This window comes from Pseudorasbora parva, chromosome 18, assembly GCF_024679245.1.
Source record: "Pseudorasbora parva isolate DD20220531a chromosome 18, ASM2467924v1, whole genome shotgun sequence".
NCBI classification, from domain to species: Eukaryota; Metazoa; Chordata; class Actinopteri; order Cypriniformes; family Gobionidae; genus Pseudorasbora; species Pseudorasbora parva.
The window spans coordinates 24,338,528-24,354,830 of NC_090189.1; the positions used below are offsets into that span (position 1 = coordinate 24,338,528).

General features: G+C 35.4%; 1 protein-coding gene across 1 annotated transcript; it reads left to right on the top strand.

Annotated features, from left to right (window-relative positions):
• The first annotated feature begins 687 nt into the window (after nucleotides 1–687).
• On the top strand, nucleotides 688–7,922 carry cfbl (complement factor b, like). The gene is made up of 18 exons (XM_067424564.1): nucleotides 688–839; nucleotides 1,798–1,986; nucleotides 2,091–2,276; nucleotides 2,417–2,590; nucleotides 2,688–2,783; nucleotides 2,869–3,002; nucleotides 3,178–3,325; nucleotides 4,553–4,684; nucleotides 4,813–4,905; nucleotides 5,590–5,727; nucleotides 5,925–6,025; nucleotides 6,166–6,298; nucleotides 6,387–6,525; nucleotides 6,616–6,695; nucleotides 6,871–6,971; nucleotides 7,151–7,280; nucleotides 7,390–7,439; nucleotides 7,585–7,922. Exons 1-18 carry the CDS (start codon nucleotides 779–781, stop codon nucleotides 7,753–7,755), a joined length of 2,256 nt encoding a protein of 751 aa, XP_067280665.1. The 5' UTR covers nucleotides 688–778; the 3' UTR covers nucleotides 7,756–7,922.
• The last annotated feature ends 8,381 nt before the right edge of the window (nucleotides 7,923–16,303 follow it).

A 16,303-nucleotide genomic window follows, 5' to 3' on the forward strand; every position in this document is an offset into this window, starting at 1 on the left:
CTCCTTTCATTCCCCAACCCTGACATTTTACTCTCCCTTCCTGCAACCAGCCATGACAGATGCAATGTTGCTTCATTAATTTAATTAGACCAGTATCATTTAATTCCCCCCATTTCTTTACTTAATTTCTGGTAACAGCAATGGCTGCAACTAACAAGGACCAGTTCGGGAAATCTTTGTCTTTGTCTATCTGTCTTGGAGATTTTATTAGTGAGACCACAAAGCTCTTATTAAGGAATTAAATTCAAGAACAAATTCGAAAAGATTTGTGTTGTATCGAATGATACCTAATTTATGATGATTACTAAAATATGTGAACAAAAAAGAACACAAGCACCCTGCTGGCGGGACATTGACAGCTGAGGGATTAACCGATGTTGGTCAAACACTGGTTGCATCCCCCTGTTGCCAACTGGATTACATCATTTCTTTTTTTTTTTCATTTATAGTACAGAAATTGCATACTGATTCTTGATAATTGAATAAAAAGAAACATAAAATGGAAATTTGGGGTAAAGAATATTGTAACACTTATTTTTTAAGTTGAACTACATTAAAGCAACACTCACAAGCCTCACTACTGTAGTGTTTATATATGTATATATATATAGGTCTCCCATTTTTAAAAGACCATGTATAAGAAAAATCAAGTTAGTTTAACTTTGACATTTGACATCAGTCTATGTCCACAGTCACTTCCTCTTGTTTACCTTGCTCTATAAATATGTGGCCTTCCTCTGTTTTTGTTTCATTTGCTGTGTGAACTGACGAGAACATCATGGAGCGTGAACCGTGGCTGAATCTGTTCATGCTTGCAATACTGTGTCCTCTTATAGCCGGTAGGTCATAATTGCCTTGGTTTTAACCATCAGAACGTTCAGGATTTGTTCCTCTATTTTACTTAGAAATAGATTAGAAACAGAAAGTTTTGTTTTGCTGTTTAACTGAAATGCTGATTTCAGGGAATGTTTCTTGTAAACAGATCAAGAGTCCAAAGTAACTTGTACATGCCTGTATCACTTATCTCTCACTCAGTATATTTGGGTATATTAAGTGTCAGTTGCACATAGCACTTGTATTTTTGCTGCCATGTAACGTGTTTTGCTCGTTCTCTCTTTTGAACGTTTTATAAATTGCTGTATAATATTACTGTTGTCAGTTTTTATCTGTTTTTCAGACCAGATTAAATTTTACTGCTGGTTGTATCTTGCATATAACTATGTAAATCTCAAAGAGATGCATCAAACAGCTAATTAATTCTTATAATCCAGATTTAATGTATGTAGTCTATATGTTGTAAAAAAGTTGCTGCCTTAAATTTTTAAATACAGTCAACTGTCTACTTAAATTACATTAAACTCACTTCAAGTTAGTTTAATCTGGTATAAATTATAAAAATGTAGAAAACTGGTTAACTTGTTGTGATGAGTTAAAGCAATGTGAAAACATGTTGTCATAACTTATTGATCATTCTTTTTTTTTCTTTTTCTTTTTTTTACAGTGTAGTCCAAAGCAATAGTCCAAAATGAATATTGAACTCTCAAAAGCATCATCTTTTATAGCATAGCATTGTTGAATTTTTACACTCTAAAAAACAATTCACATTTTTTTTGTGTGTGTGATTTGAGCTTAAAAAACACAATTATTTTGACGAAACATTGTAAAATAATATTAATTTGTATTTTAGTACAAGAAGGTTCGGGATCCAGAACTCTAAACTATACAGTCCAACCGAAGGGTCACACTATTGTTCTTTGCTGTGTTCTTTTTTCATCTGGCCCTCTGATATTCCCATAGGTGCTCCATCCTCTAATTTGTGCTCTGATGAGAATCTCAGTATTAGTGGAGGCAATTTTTCTCTCTCGAAAGATGGGAGCCTCGTAAGATACAGCTGTTCCGAAGGTTATTACCCAACCATTAAAATCCGCCGCTGTAACAAGGGAAGATGGACCCCGTTGCCAAAAAAAAAACGCCCAGAGTGCAAGAGTAAGCAGCACATTATAAGACAGACATTATCTTACTTGCTTATTGAAAACACAACCACATTCTCCATTTCACGGCTACTCACAAAACTATTCCTTTTGTCTCAGAAATCACATGTCCTGATCCTCGTGGTTTTGAAAATGGAGAGGTGTATCCATATTCACCAAAGCATTTTGTGAACGACACAACCCACTACTCGTGTCATTCAGGCTACACATTCCGTGGCTCAGGGACTCGTGTTTGCCAGTTGAATGGGAAGTGGAGTGGAAGCACACCAATCTGTGGAAGAAACTGTAAGTGAGAAGTCTCTCTATGCTGTAAAGTGCAATACAAAAAAACAACAACACTAAATTTAATTATTTCCTGGTTCATGAATACCCTACAGATTCAATGTCACAATTCTCTTTCATGGTGTGTTCTTCTTTTCAAACAGCTGATCACTGTCCTGATCCTGGCACTCCCGCTGGCGCTACAAGAACAGGCCACATTTTTAATATTGACGACAAAGTCACATACAGCTGTGGCAGTGCATTGACTTTGATTGGTTCCAAAGAGCGAGTCTGTCAGGACGATGGCCAATGGTCAGGAACAGAGCCAGAATGTTACGGTAAATCCCCCCTCCTGCCTGTTCAAAGTACAATGCACTAATTTCACCCAAAAGTACAAACTACAGCTTTGCTAATTTATTTGTTGTGTAAATACAGCTGATTTTACATACGACACCCCAGAGGAAGCCTCAGAGGGTTTCAGCAGTTCTCTAAAGTCAAATCTAGAGCTTTCTCAACAACATGAAGGAACAGGTAGTATTGAGCAACTCACACTGCCTTCTTCCTCTGCAAAACATATACTTTTTTTTTTTTTTAATAAAACCTGTTCTGTCTTCAGATCAATACGGGAAGAAAATACAAGTGGACAAGGGTGGGAAACTCGACATCTACATTGCCCTGGATGTATCTGACAGCATAGAAGAAGATGAGTTTGAAAAGGCAAAAGAGGTTATCAAAACACTCATAGAAAAGGTATATGAAATAATGAAATAATTCTGCCTAATCTCCCATTAGTATACTAGTGCACAATTAGTGTGCCATTAGAATTTCACAAAACGTAATTTATATATCTCTTAATGTAATGTTATATTGTTAAATTAACTATGCGTGACCATAATATATTTGATCCTATGTTAATTACCGACAGATCAGTTATTACGAGGTCTCCCCAAACTATGAGATCCTGATTTTTGCCACGGATGTTCACCGGATAGTCTCCATGAGAGACTTCAAGAGCGGGCAAGGGAATAACCTGCTAAAGATTCTTGAAAAACTAGACAATTATAAATATGAAAGTAAGTATTTTGTTTTAAAGTGCCCTTATTATGGTTTTTGCAAATATTCCCTATCCTGCAGCTCATAATATAGCTGTTTGTGAGTGTAAACGTTCTGCAAAGTTGTTAAGTCGAAAGTGCACAATAAAAAGAAATAATTGACTCTGAATCACCTTAATGAATAGTTTTTGTTTCAGATCTTTTGTGTGACGGTTTTACGTCACTAGAACAGACATTCGCATAATGGTGCCTATGTTGTACGTTGTCCCGCCTTAGGATGTCATTTTACTGACGACTGCTTCTCAAATCTCGGAGTTCAAAACAGGATTCACAAAATGCTTGCTCTTAAAAGTTGGTTCATAACTCAATTTGTTTGAACCAGCTTGCACAATCTGTTAGTTATTCATTATTGATGTTGTCTACTGTGTAGATTTGCGTTTCATATTGTGCAGGAATCGTGTTATTGTCTTGCTAAAATACTACTGTAAATCAGCTGTGGGCCACTATTACCTTAAACTGTCTTTTAAATGTAGACTGTCTGTTGCTCTCACTACTTTGAGTAAAGATAAAGGATGGAGCAAGATTTGTTTTAAAACTTTAATGTTACATTAGTCATTCACGTAGTGTTCAGCTAACGTGTGCAGTTATTGATACAGTTCCCGCATGTGCACTGCAATAAGATTAGAAACACACACACAATATTTCTCAATAGTAACACTTAGTTCTTCCAATGTTTCATCATCGATTTGGACTCGTGCTGGGATTGATGTAAAATAAACGTCGTCGTTACTGTCTTTACAGTGTGTATTATCACTGAGCTTTAGGAAGCCTCCCGAGTCTGATGGAGCTGAAGATCTGTTATAGTAATGGCAGTTTAGCCTCTGAAATAAGTGTTGTACGTGATAGACCAATCACAACAGACTAGGCCATCTGACCCATCAGAGCAGAGCATAGGCTCGTGGAAAGGGGGGATTTAGAGAGACTGATTCACCCGACAAGTAGTTTGAGAATCAATGAACATTGTGGTGATGTGCAATATATTATGAGAAATTGTATATCAATATATTTTGATGCATGTAAACCTGTTGTTGGAGACCTCCAAAAACTAAATTAGGAAACTTTAAAATAGCCTAATAGAGGTACTTTAATATAGCAAAAATGGAAATGCATTGATTCAGTTTTGGACGGTCTGAGAGTCTTTAAGGACATATATAGATTTTAATATCCTGATATTTTTGTGATTAACAGATAAAGGTGATCGGTCCGGAACTAATATCGCCCAGGCCTATAGGAAAATTTCTGAAAGTATACAAATAGAACAGATGACCAATAAAGAAGACTTCATGAAGACCCAGCATATCGTCATCATGTTCAGTGATGGTATTGATGACAATATTTATACTTGGCGGTTACCACAGAAACTGTTAAAGTGTCTTGTCTTAATGTAAAATATAAACAAATGGTTTCAAAAAGCTCTGTATTTACTTTACAACTTATTTTGTCTTTAGGTCAGGCCAACATGGGTGGTAGTCCAAAAATACCAGTGGACCAGATCAAAAATCTTGTGATACAAAATAATCCTGCAAGAGAGGACAAACTTGGTGAGGAAGAACATGAATGATCTTTGAGATTAAACTAGAAAACAAAAAGAGAACAAATCTTCAAATATATCTAGCTTATTTTCAGTGTTGGGGAGTAACTGGTTACATGCGGTGTTACGTAATTTAATTACAAAATAAATGTAACTAATCCGTTCCAGTTACTGAGAATTTAAAAAAAAAAACAATTACAATTCTTATGAAAGCTTAAATGGTTAAAGAGGGTTACATCAGAATACTTTCTGTAAAAAGCTAAGGATTTGTTGAATAATTTTAATTTGTTGCTTTAGATATTTTTGATGTGCATGATGCCTCCTGCCATTTAAAGGCTATTTAGTAAAGCGATGCTATTCGGATGCGTTTGATTGGCCCTCTTCTTTGTATTTTCAGCGCTGTTTTTTTAATTTGCATAATTGTTTGAATTTCCAGGTTAACCCTGCCTGGTTAAAATGTTTGAAAATGAATGAAACAGTTGAAAACATTTGGTAGACATTTTGAAAAGTAATCAAATGTAATCAGTTACATTACTTTAATAAAGTAATTGAAAGAGTTACACTTCTTATTAGATTTTAAAATTGGATAACTTATAGCCTATTACATTTCCAAAGCATCCTTCCCAAGACTGCTTATGTTTAATTACTCAATTCTTTTGTTTAATTATTGATGATATTTGTTGTTGTTGTACAGAACTGTATGTGTTTGGGATGGGAGATGACGTGAATGCTGAGGACATTAATGATTTGAAGACTGACCGGGGAAATGAGAAGTTTTTCTTTAAGCTTCAGAGCATTGAAGAATTAAAGGAGACATTTGACAACATGATTGGTACTTTATTGTCTTTTTTTTATTATCTAGGAACTGTTTTAGTCTGGGTGCAAAGATAATTTTTATTGTTTTAATTGTTTGTAATTAATTATGTTTGTAATTAGTTAATTTTAATTTATTTTTCAAAGCACAGTCAATATATACATTGATATTTAATGCATAAGTTGCTCCTTTTCTCTTTGCTAATCTTTGAACAGATGAGGGCACCAGTGTATCACTGTGTGGACTTTACAGAGATTACGATGATGGATCCGCTGAACGTCGTCAATACCCCTGGCTGGCAAAGATCAGTGTGACTGTGTGTATTCCTATATCATTGTCTTATTTAAAAAGCTTTTTAAATAAATGGCTTAACATCAACACACTAGTTCTTTGAACACATTTTATAAGTTCTTCTACCTTGTTGAATTATAAAGTCATTCTCTGATAATTTTACAGCGCAACAATGGAAAAATCTCTAACTGCATGGGGTCACTGGTCACATCAACCTTTATATTGACAGCGGCTCACTGCTTCAAGTTTGGTGACATACCTGAGAAGATAACTGTTGATATTGGATCAAATGTTAGAGGTAATGTTATTTCTTCAACTTCAACATATTTAGAATAAGTATAATGGTGTAAATCTCACCAGTGGTGTTTCCTTTTCTCCTCTTATAGGAACAAAAGTGAAGCAGTACATACCTCATCCTCGCTATAACCTCAAAGCAAAAGAGAAAATGGGAATACCTGAATATTATGAATTTGATGTAGCTCTTATTCAATTGGATAAACCTGTAATTATGGGTCTCGATCTTCGGTGAGGAATGCAGTTCATCCATTATTTTACACTACTAAAAAGTGTTAAAAGAGCGTAATGAATGAATGGATATTGTGTATGTGTTTACAGGCCTATCTGCATCCCATGCACCAAGGAAACCAGTGGAGCTCTGAGACTTTCAGATAGAGAAGGAACATGCAGAAAACATCGTGAGTTTCAACAGATATGTCTGTCAGAAATGCTGGTATATAGTATCATTGCACTGCCACAATGTACAGTATAAAAATTTGTAGCAGTGCGAAATATGCGTAGTCTATTATTTTTATCTTGTAACGTTGCTAAAATACAACATATATTTAATTTACATTTGAACTGTCTTTACAGAGGACGTGCTAATGAGTGCAGAAACTGTGAATGCTGCTTTCATGACTGACAGGAAGAAAAAAATTGAGCAGAAGTTTATCAAAATCAAGCAGGGAAAATGGGTAATGAAGTTGTATACTTAACACTGTCTTGTCCTTTGATTGTTCTCTTTATATTTGTATTAATTTGTGATTTCATTATGTTTATTATGCAGGGCTTGATTGTTTTTTTGTTGTTGTTGTTTTTTTTGCTCAACAGTTGTGAATTTCTGCTGTCTAAATCATTTTTCTTTTTTCTTAAGCGGGACGCTTGTGTTCAAGATGCCAAAAAAGCTAAAGGAATTACTGCAGAAAAAGCTGAAGATATCGTTACAAATAATTTTCTGTGTAGCGGTGGAACTGAACCTACTAGAGATGATATTGCCTGCAAAGGTATTTTTGCAAGAGTGCATAATATTTAGTTCTAATCTACCATTTTTGGTGTGCTATCAAAATGTCATATAATGACTCCTTATCCATAATCTGTGCATGTCATCAACAGGTGATTCTGGCGGGGCCTCTTTTGTGGTTCCTGGTAATCGAATGGTCCAGGTGAGATTTGTTCATGTTTGTTGATTTCTTTTTTACTGAATACTGATCTATTTCAAATCACCTACATCACTCTTCTGAACACTAAATAGTTATTCTTGTCTATTCTGAGAGATGTTTGTTTTAATATCTGAATAATCTTGGACAGGTTGGTATCATAAGCTGGGGAGTGGAGGATCTGTGTGCGAACGACCCGAGAGCTTCGTCTAAAGATCACTCCAGAGATTACCATACAAGTCTGTTCAGTGGAGAAGTTCGCTCATTCCTTAAAGACTACCTAGGAAATGGCACACTGGGAACCCCTCTTACGTTCTTGTGAACATTGTGTTGAACAGTAGTCTATTTGCCCTTCCAGAAATGTTTTGCATGCCTCAGTTAAATGAACATTTTTATTGCCCTTTCCTGCTTTGAAGTTTGTGCAAATGTGTAAGAAATTATACAATAAAAGCAATGTGGAATAATAAAAAGCGTAAATATATAAATGTAGCCTATATGTTGTTTTTGTCATTTTGACAAAGTTATTAAGTGGGGTTAATATTTCATTTAATGAATCGGTGACACCGGTTTCATAATTTTTTGGCCATTTATTTACAAAACAACTGCATTTTGGGGACCTGAAGTTTAGAAAATATGCTTTGAAAATTATCCCGTTATCGTCTCCATGGAATCTAACGTGAATTTGTGAAAACGGTGATGGCATGCACATACGTATTACGTGCTTAGCAAAGTTTTCCTTTACAAAGTTACATCGCCAACTACTGGCCTGGCAGCCATAATACAGTGTTTTTTAATCGTTTTCGTGGATTCGGGTAAACGGGGATCGTTTTGACAACATTGAGAGACCATTGACAAATTGCAAGATGGCGGTGACTTGTAACATTCATCCAGAGGCTACAGATGAAAAATAACCTTTGGCAATTTCCTATGCATTTCCAGCACAGATTATCTTACTGCAAACATCAGAAAAGAACGACACACGAAATTGGCACTCTCTCCCTACAGCTTCCAACTTAACCATTAAAACCAAAATATACAAGGACGAATATACTGTAACAAAGAATTACTGTAACTTGGGTAGAATCTCACCCAAGACACTAACTGTATCACAGAAATGTTCAATATATTAAATAATTATTTAACAGTATATTTTAAAATATGCAGAATAATATATTGAATAAATTGAATTTTACATAAGGAATTGCCACTTTTCATATATTGAAAAATATTTGGCATTATATATACTAATATATCATAATGTATGTAATTTTATATTCAGTAATACACTTCATAATCAATTTATATGTGATTAGATATGGTACTGAATGTGTAATATATTGCATATAAATAAACATATAAACACACATATAGAGAAATATATAATCAAACATTTCTTATAATTTATAATTATTTAAATTATAAATGTTACATTTTTCAAGCTAATTAATAAAATCTCAAACAAGCATGCATGTACTTAAATATTTAGCAAAGAGACTATAACTGTGCTAAAGAGAGCACAGCCGTTACTTTTTAAATATAGTAATATAATTGTGTCAGTCAATTGTCAACCTAACGGTGATATATATGTGTGTGTGTGAGTGTGTGTGTTTCATATTTGGAAATGTATTATGTAATATATTTCATTATACTGCAGTATTTTCCCATATATTTTTGTTCCGTATAAGGGAGTTTACTTTCAACAGGAAAACACAAGTTTTCACATTCAGAATTAAAGATCTCTCGAAACAATCCCTATACACACAGATATATGAAAATGAGGTTGTAAAGAAAGATTATGCGTACATATGCATTCTTTTACAGAGCACTCGTGCCAAGCACATGCCTATAGATATAGACTAAGAGTATAAATGTCTTTTTTTCCAGCATCCCGAAACAACAACAGCTGAGGTCTCTTAAAAGATAGCAAACTACCTTCCATTACTTGCCATATTCCAGTCTCAGCAGAAAAGCTCAGGTCCGGAAACACACATTTGTCCACCTCTTCATCAAAAGAATATAGTCTTGTGGCAGACTCTAAAATCTGATTTAACACTTTCTGTGCCAATCGGAAAGATTTTATTCCCAGTTTTAAAGCAAAGTTTTCCACTGTTATCCATCCTTTTGTTTCCATTAGATGTCCAATTTTTGTTATGTCTGCTTTCCACATGGATTTTCTGAAAGTATCTGATTTACAAATGTCCAAATCCAAATTGAGATTAAAAGGTAGTGGTTCTTCTTTCAGCCATAAGCTCTGTGTCTCATTTACATTCCGTGAAGACTTGAACAGTGTCCATTATTTTAAAATGTGACCCTGTCTGTGAAAACCCTCCTAAAGTCATTTTTTGGTGATTCACTGTTTTCTACATGAAATCATCCTACATAATGTAAAGAACATTCTGTTAAAATATAACCTGGATATCTCTAATATTAACTGAGTATGGCTATATTAAAGATTTGCTGAATTTTGGGTTTTTGAGAAATTCCAATGTAAACAAGCTTATTTTTAAAACTGTAACACATTTAATGCATAATTATCCTGAATATGAACCATATACCACATTAAAGGTGAGATTCTCCAATTTTCAGTGATATATGACACATTTATGGGAAAATTCTCAAAGTTTTGTAAAACAGGCCTATTAATTATGATGCATATGTCCAAAAAGCACAAAAACATTCAAACGAATTTGGGGTACAAGAGCTTGATTGTAGCAACAATTACCAAGTCAATTAATTGAAATTATTTGAATAACTTTATAAATAAAATGAAATATCCATGGAAAAAGTTATTAATATATAAAACAATTAATATATTACATTTCAGTAGAAAATCTCTAACTTAAATTATTTTACTGGGCTACATTAAGTACAGTACTAGAGTAAAAATAAAGAGAGGGATAGTTCACCCAAAAATGAAAATTCTGTCATCATTTATTTACCCTCATGTACCCTCAACCTGCACTTTCTTCAATAAACCTGGTTATATCAATATTCGGGGTAATTCCACCGAGATTAATATTGGAAAAGCTGTTTAAGCAATCAGCTATTTTCTGTTCCTGCTCGCGTTTAAGTGCTGCCATGTCAAATAGCCTAGGTAACTTAATTCATTAATCCAGTGTTTCCCAAAATAATTTCAGTCATGGCGCCCTTTGGAAATGTTCTAAATTTTGTGGCACCCCCTTGCAAATGTTACGCTAGGGGTGTAACGGTAGATTACTCACGATTTGGTTTTAGGTTCACAGTTTCAGGTTCACGGTTTCTGTAAGGTTTGGTATTTGCTATGTTCATGGACAAAAGGACGACTTTCAAATAAAAATAAAGAAAATAACAAATAACTTAAATACAAGCAGCAGCACAAATAATTACTACTGAGCAAAGATAATAAAATTAGGTTTTTTTCTTTTTTTTCTTTTCAGGTGGGTCTAACATTAGTTTTTAGGTAAATAAATTGAATAAAGTAATCCAATGAAAAATGACTGCATATTTAACTGTTTAAATTAAATATTAATCCTTATTAAACTTACAAAAGCTATTCAATCAAGAGCAGTGAGTGATTCTTTATCTTTTTGACATTAACAGACAGCAGTAAAGGCTACTGTCCCTTTAAGACCCAGGGGTATCGCTTTCTCGACTGTATGTTCACTTAAGGCATATTCAGACTATGTCTGCTTGGATATTCATCAAGATGGACATGTTGACATCGGCTACTTCTTGTGTGAGTTTGTCCGTTCAAGCGCAAGACTTGAAAGTGAGCTCAATAGTTCCGCGCTGAGATGTGCATGTGCGCTTTCGGATGACCGCACAGAGACAAATCTTCTCACATCGCGATCGCACGCGAGTTTTCAATCCCGTCTTCTGGCTCTACACCCGTATTCATATTCGAAGATACGGCAGCACTCACATGCACTGAACAAAGTTTACTAAGAGAGACCGTTTGCCCATGTTTTTCTTTTATTATCTCTGTTGTAATGTATAACTGAGGAGCCAGCACGTGTATCCATGGACAGAAACATACATAACGCATTATTTTCAAGTTACAACCTATATTAAAGATGCGTCATCAGATGTGAGATGAACCGCGATGCAAGTGTGTGCTGAAACCTTTTATGCGGCACCCCGCGCACCATGGTTGGGAAACACTCCATTAATCTAATATGACTTTAAATTAAGATGGTTATTATTGGCACAATGTTGAGCTACAAAACAAAGAAGAAAATATAAAAATATTGGCAATGACACGAAAATATCTCGCCAGATATCTGAACCCGGCTTAAGTCGCGATGACCTGATTGCCACTCGTACCCCGTATCTAGTATTTTTTTGTGCAAAAGTATAAAGTGTAGTGTCAATAAAATCACTAATTTCAGTATTTATAATGTTATGAATTAAAAATTGAGTATTGTATCTCAAACCCCTTGGTATAATTTATCATTTACAGCAATAAACACAAATTTACCTATTTTCGTCATTTTTATGGCTATGGCACTTTGACGATCAGTATTATCTCATAATTAAATTTTGCGACTTTAGCCGGGGTTTCAAAGACGGGGTCACAAATTGATCTATAAAAAGTGCTAGTTTGTTAATATCCATGAGGAAAAGATGGCGGTATAGCCCCATGTTTCCTGCCTTCCTTTAGGAGGGCACAGGCAACTCCAGCCCAGCTCACATCCTCTTCGTAGAGCAGTCTCTGTGTCGTCTGCATTCTGAAGGCCTTTATTCTTGATACGACATAGATCAGTCCTTGGCCTCCTTCCTGTGTAGGCAAATATAACACTGCCGCCTTCAGCCAATGATGTCCTGACCAGAAAAACTCCACCAGTCGCTTCTGGATGTCCTTCACCAGTTCATCAGGAGGCTCAAGTATTGCCATTTTATGCCATAAAAAAGACACAATCAAATTATTACAAACCAGTACCCTCCTCCTGTAGGATAACTGGGGTAGCAACCACGTCCATTTAGAAAACCGAGCACACACTTTCTCCATTAGGCCCTCCCAATTTTTAATTTTATACTCTTTAGTCCCTATAAATACCCCTAAGTATTTGAAACCCTCTCTTTTCCACTGTAAGCCACCAGGAAGTACTGGACCTTTAAAAACTCTTCCACACCACAAAGCCTCACATTTCCCCCAATTAACAACTGCTGAAGAGGCTTTACCATAACTCTCTAGTGCCTCCTTGAGCCTCTGAATATCATTTTGCTCCCGAACTACAACTGTGACATCATCAGCGTATGCAGAAAGTTTAATATTAGAACACAGGGTATCAACCTGTAAACCCTTCAGCTCTCTCCTCAACTTACACAGCAAGGGTTCGATCACGATACTCTATAGTTGACCTGAGAGCGGACAACCCTGCCTAATACCTCTTTCCACTCTAATAGGGATACTTAAACCACCGTCCATTTTAATCATGCATGTTGCCTCTGTATATAAAAATTTAATTTTTTGAAATAAAATTATTCCCAAAACCAAAAGCTTTCAAAGTATTAAACAGAAAAACATGATCAACCCTGTGGAAAGCTTTCTCTTGATTTAAAGATAACAAACACAAATCAACATTATTATAATACATAAAATCAAACACATCCCTTATTAGGTGAAGATTATCTGTAGATCTTTTCTATAATAAGATTCATCTTTATGCACAATTTCTTGTAACACATTATTTAGTCTGTTAGTCAAACATTTAGAAAGTATCTTATATTCAGAGCATAAAATCGCTACCGGCCTCCAATTCTTTAAAAGGGTCAAATCACCCTTTTTTGGGAGTAATGATAACAGCACGTTGGCAACTTGTTGGAAGAATTCCATCAATAAATCATTTTTGAATAATTCTAAAATAGTCATCACTAATAGTGGCCCAAAACACTTATAGAATTCACCAGGCAGTCCATCCAGTCCTGGAGTACGACCTAAAGAGAGACTCATAACAGCCTAAGTAACTTCCTCAAAAGAGAGCTCAGTCTCTAAAGATGCCCTGTGCTCTTCAGATAAAGAAAGAAGATCCTCGAGCAGCTCATTCCTGCAATGTTCATCTGAGCGTTCAGCAGAGTACAAGTTTGAATAAAAACCAACAGCAAGTCTACGCATCTCCGGTGGGTTTGAAGTGACATGTCCATTCTCATCCTTCAGCAAGTACATCTGTTTCTCTTGAATCTTTTTACGCTCCAGATTGAAAAAATAGGAAGTAGGAGCATCCATGTCTTTTACAGTCAGAAAACAACTTCTTATCAGAGTTCCTTTAACTCTTTCATTATTAGATTGAGTTTAACTGATTTCTTTTCTCAGTCCACAATTCCTTTAGATTATCAGCATCACTTTCAGTCATTTTTCTTTTAATGTCACAAATCTCTGTTTCCAGACACTCCAAAGTCTTTTTTAAATGAGAAGAAGAATGAGATGAATATTTTTGACAAAAATCTCTTATATGCACTTTCCCAACTTCCAACCATTGTACAGTACTCTCAGAAAGAGTCTTGCAGGTCTCCCAAAACAAATTAAAAGCTTCACAAAAATCCTTATTCCTTATCTTCTAAAAGGTTTGAATTAAAATGCCAATAACAACTCTTATCTGTATTTTTTTACCAATGTAATTGCAACAGTAATAAATTTATGATCAGAAATCACATTAGGAATTATATTTGCACCAACAACTCCATTTCTCATATTAACAGATATATAAAAACGGAGACAAGCAGCAGAAATATTTTCATTGCAAACTTTCACCCATGTACAGTGCCTTGCGAAAGTATTCCGCCCCCTTGAACTTTGCGACCTTTTGCCACATTTCAGGCTTCAAACATAATGATATGAAACTGTAATTTTTTGTGAAGAATCAACAAGTGGGACACAACCATGAAATGGAACGAAATTTATTGGATATTTCAAACTTTTTTAACAAATCAAAAACTGAAAAATTGGGCGTGCAAAATTATTCGACCCCTTTACTTTCAGTGCAGCAAACTCTTTCCAGAAGTTCAGTGAGGATCTCTGAATAAATGACTAATGATGATAAATAGAATCCACCTGTGTGTAATCAAGTCTCCATATAAATGCACCTGCACTGTGATAGTCTCAGAGGTCCGTTTAAAGCGTAGAGAGCATCATGAAGAACAAGGAACACACCAGACAGGTCCGACATACTCGTGTGGAGAAGTTTAAAGCCGGATTTGGATACAAAAAGATTTCCCAAGCTTTAAACATCCCAAGCTGCAAGCAATAATATTGAAATGGAAGGAGTATCAGACCACTGCAAATCTACCAAGACCTGGCCTACCCTCTAAACTTTCAGCTCATACAAGGAGAAGACTGATCAGAGATGCAGCCAAGAAGCCCGCATGATCACTCTGGATGAACTGCAGAGATCTAAACTGAGGTGAGAGACTCTGTCCATAGGACAACAATCAGTTGTATACTGCACAAATCTGGCCTTTATGGAAGAGTGGCAAGAAGAATAAAGTGTTGTTTAAAGTTTGCCACAAGCCACCTGGGAGACACACCAAACATGTGGAAGAAGGTGCTCTGGTTAGATGAAACCAAAATTGACCTTTTTGGTAACAATGCAAAATGTTATGTTTGGCATAAAAGTAACACAGCTCATCACCCTGAACACACCATCCCCACTGTCAAACATGGTGGTGGCAGCATAATGGTTTGGGCCTGCTTTTCTTCAGCAGGGACAGGGAAGATGGTTAAAATTAATGGGAAGATGGATGGAGCCAAATACAGGACCATTCTGGAAGAAAACCTGATAGAGTCTGCAAAAGACCTGAGACTGGGACGGAGATTTGTCTTCCAACAAGACAATGATCCAAAACATAAAGCAAAATCTACAATGGAATAGTTCATAAATAAACATATCCAGGTGTTAGAATGGCCAAGTCAAAGTCCAGACCTGAATCCAATCGAGAATCTGTGGAAAGAACTGAAAACTGCTGTTCACAAACTCTCTCCATCCAACCTCACTGAGCTCGAGCTGTTCTGCAAGGAGGAATGGGCAAAAATTTCAGTCTCTCGATGTGCAAAACTGATAGAGACATACCCCAAGCGACTAACAGCTGTAATCGCAGCAAAAGGTGGTGCTACAAAGTATTAACTTAAGGGGGCTGAATAATTTTGCACGCCCATTTTTTCAGTTTTTGAAAGTTTGAAATATCCAATAAATTTCGTTCCACTTCATGATTGTGTCCCACTTGTTGTTGATTCTTCACAAAAAATACAGTTACATATCATTATGTTTGAAGCCTGAAATGTGGCAAAAAGTCGCAAAGTTCAAGGGGGCGGAATATTTTAGCAAGGCACTGTATATTGCTTTGTGAGTGGATTGTGTTTAATAGTAGTCTATTTGCCCTTTCAGAAATGTTGTGCATGCCTCAGTTAAATTAACATTTCTATTGCCCTTTCCTGCTTTGAACTTTGTGGCAATTTGTAAGCAATATGAATTATACAATAAAAGCATTGTGGAATAATAAAAAGCATTAGACGTTGTGTTTGTCATTTTGAGTTTTAACTTTTAATTAAAAGTAAAGTAAGTTTGGTTAATTAACATTTAATAATGAATTTATTCATTTCAATAATACAATTTAATGAATTAGGGGCTGTTAATACCATAGATATGTATGGCAGAGAGCGGGGCATAACCTAAAACTTTTTGACTGTCTCAGTTAGTGTAAATCCACTTGGGGTTCAGAGTAGTTATTTTTTCCCCCACATTAATTTCACACACGTCTACTACAATTATGTAAAATATGTATAGATCTGTTTACAATGCTAATATAATACATATACCATAGATGTGTGTTTTTTAAATTCGGAACTAATTATTAAAACGAACCATTCCTGGAGGAAGCATTTCACTGTAGCGCCT

Bases quoted from the DNA above. Each gene is read 5' to 3' on its own strand.
- cfbl (XM_067424564.1), top strand. From the start codon at position 779: ATGGAGCGTGAACCGTGGCTGAATCTGTTCATGCTTGCAATACTGTGT. The intron at 2,784-2,868 runs GTAGTATTGAGC...TTCTGTCTTCAG, and splicing joins TCAACAACATGAAGGAACAG to ATCAATACGGGAAGAAAATA. The intron at 3,326-4,552 runs GTAAGTATTTTG...TGTGATTAACAG, and splicing joins AGACAATTATAAATATGAAA to ATAAAGGTGATCGGTCCGGA.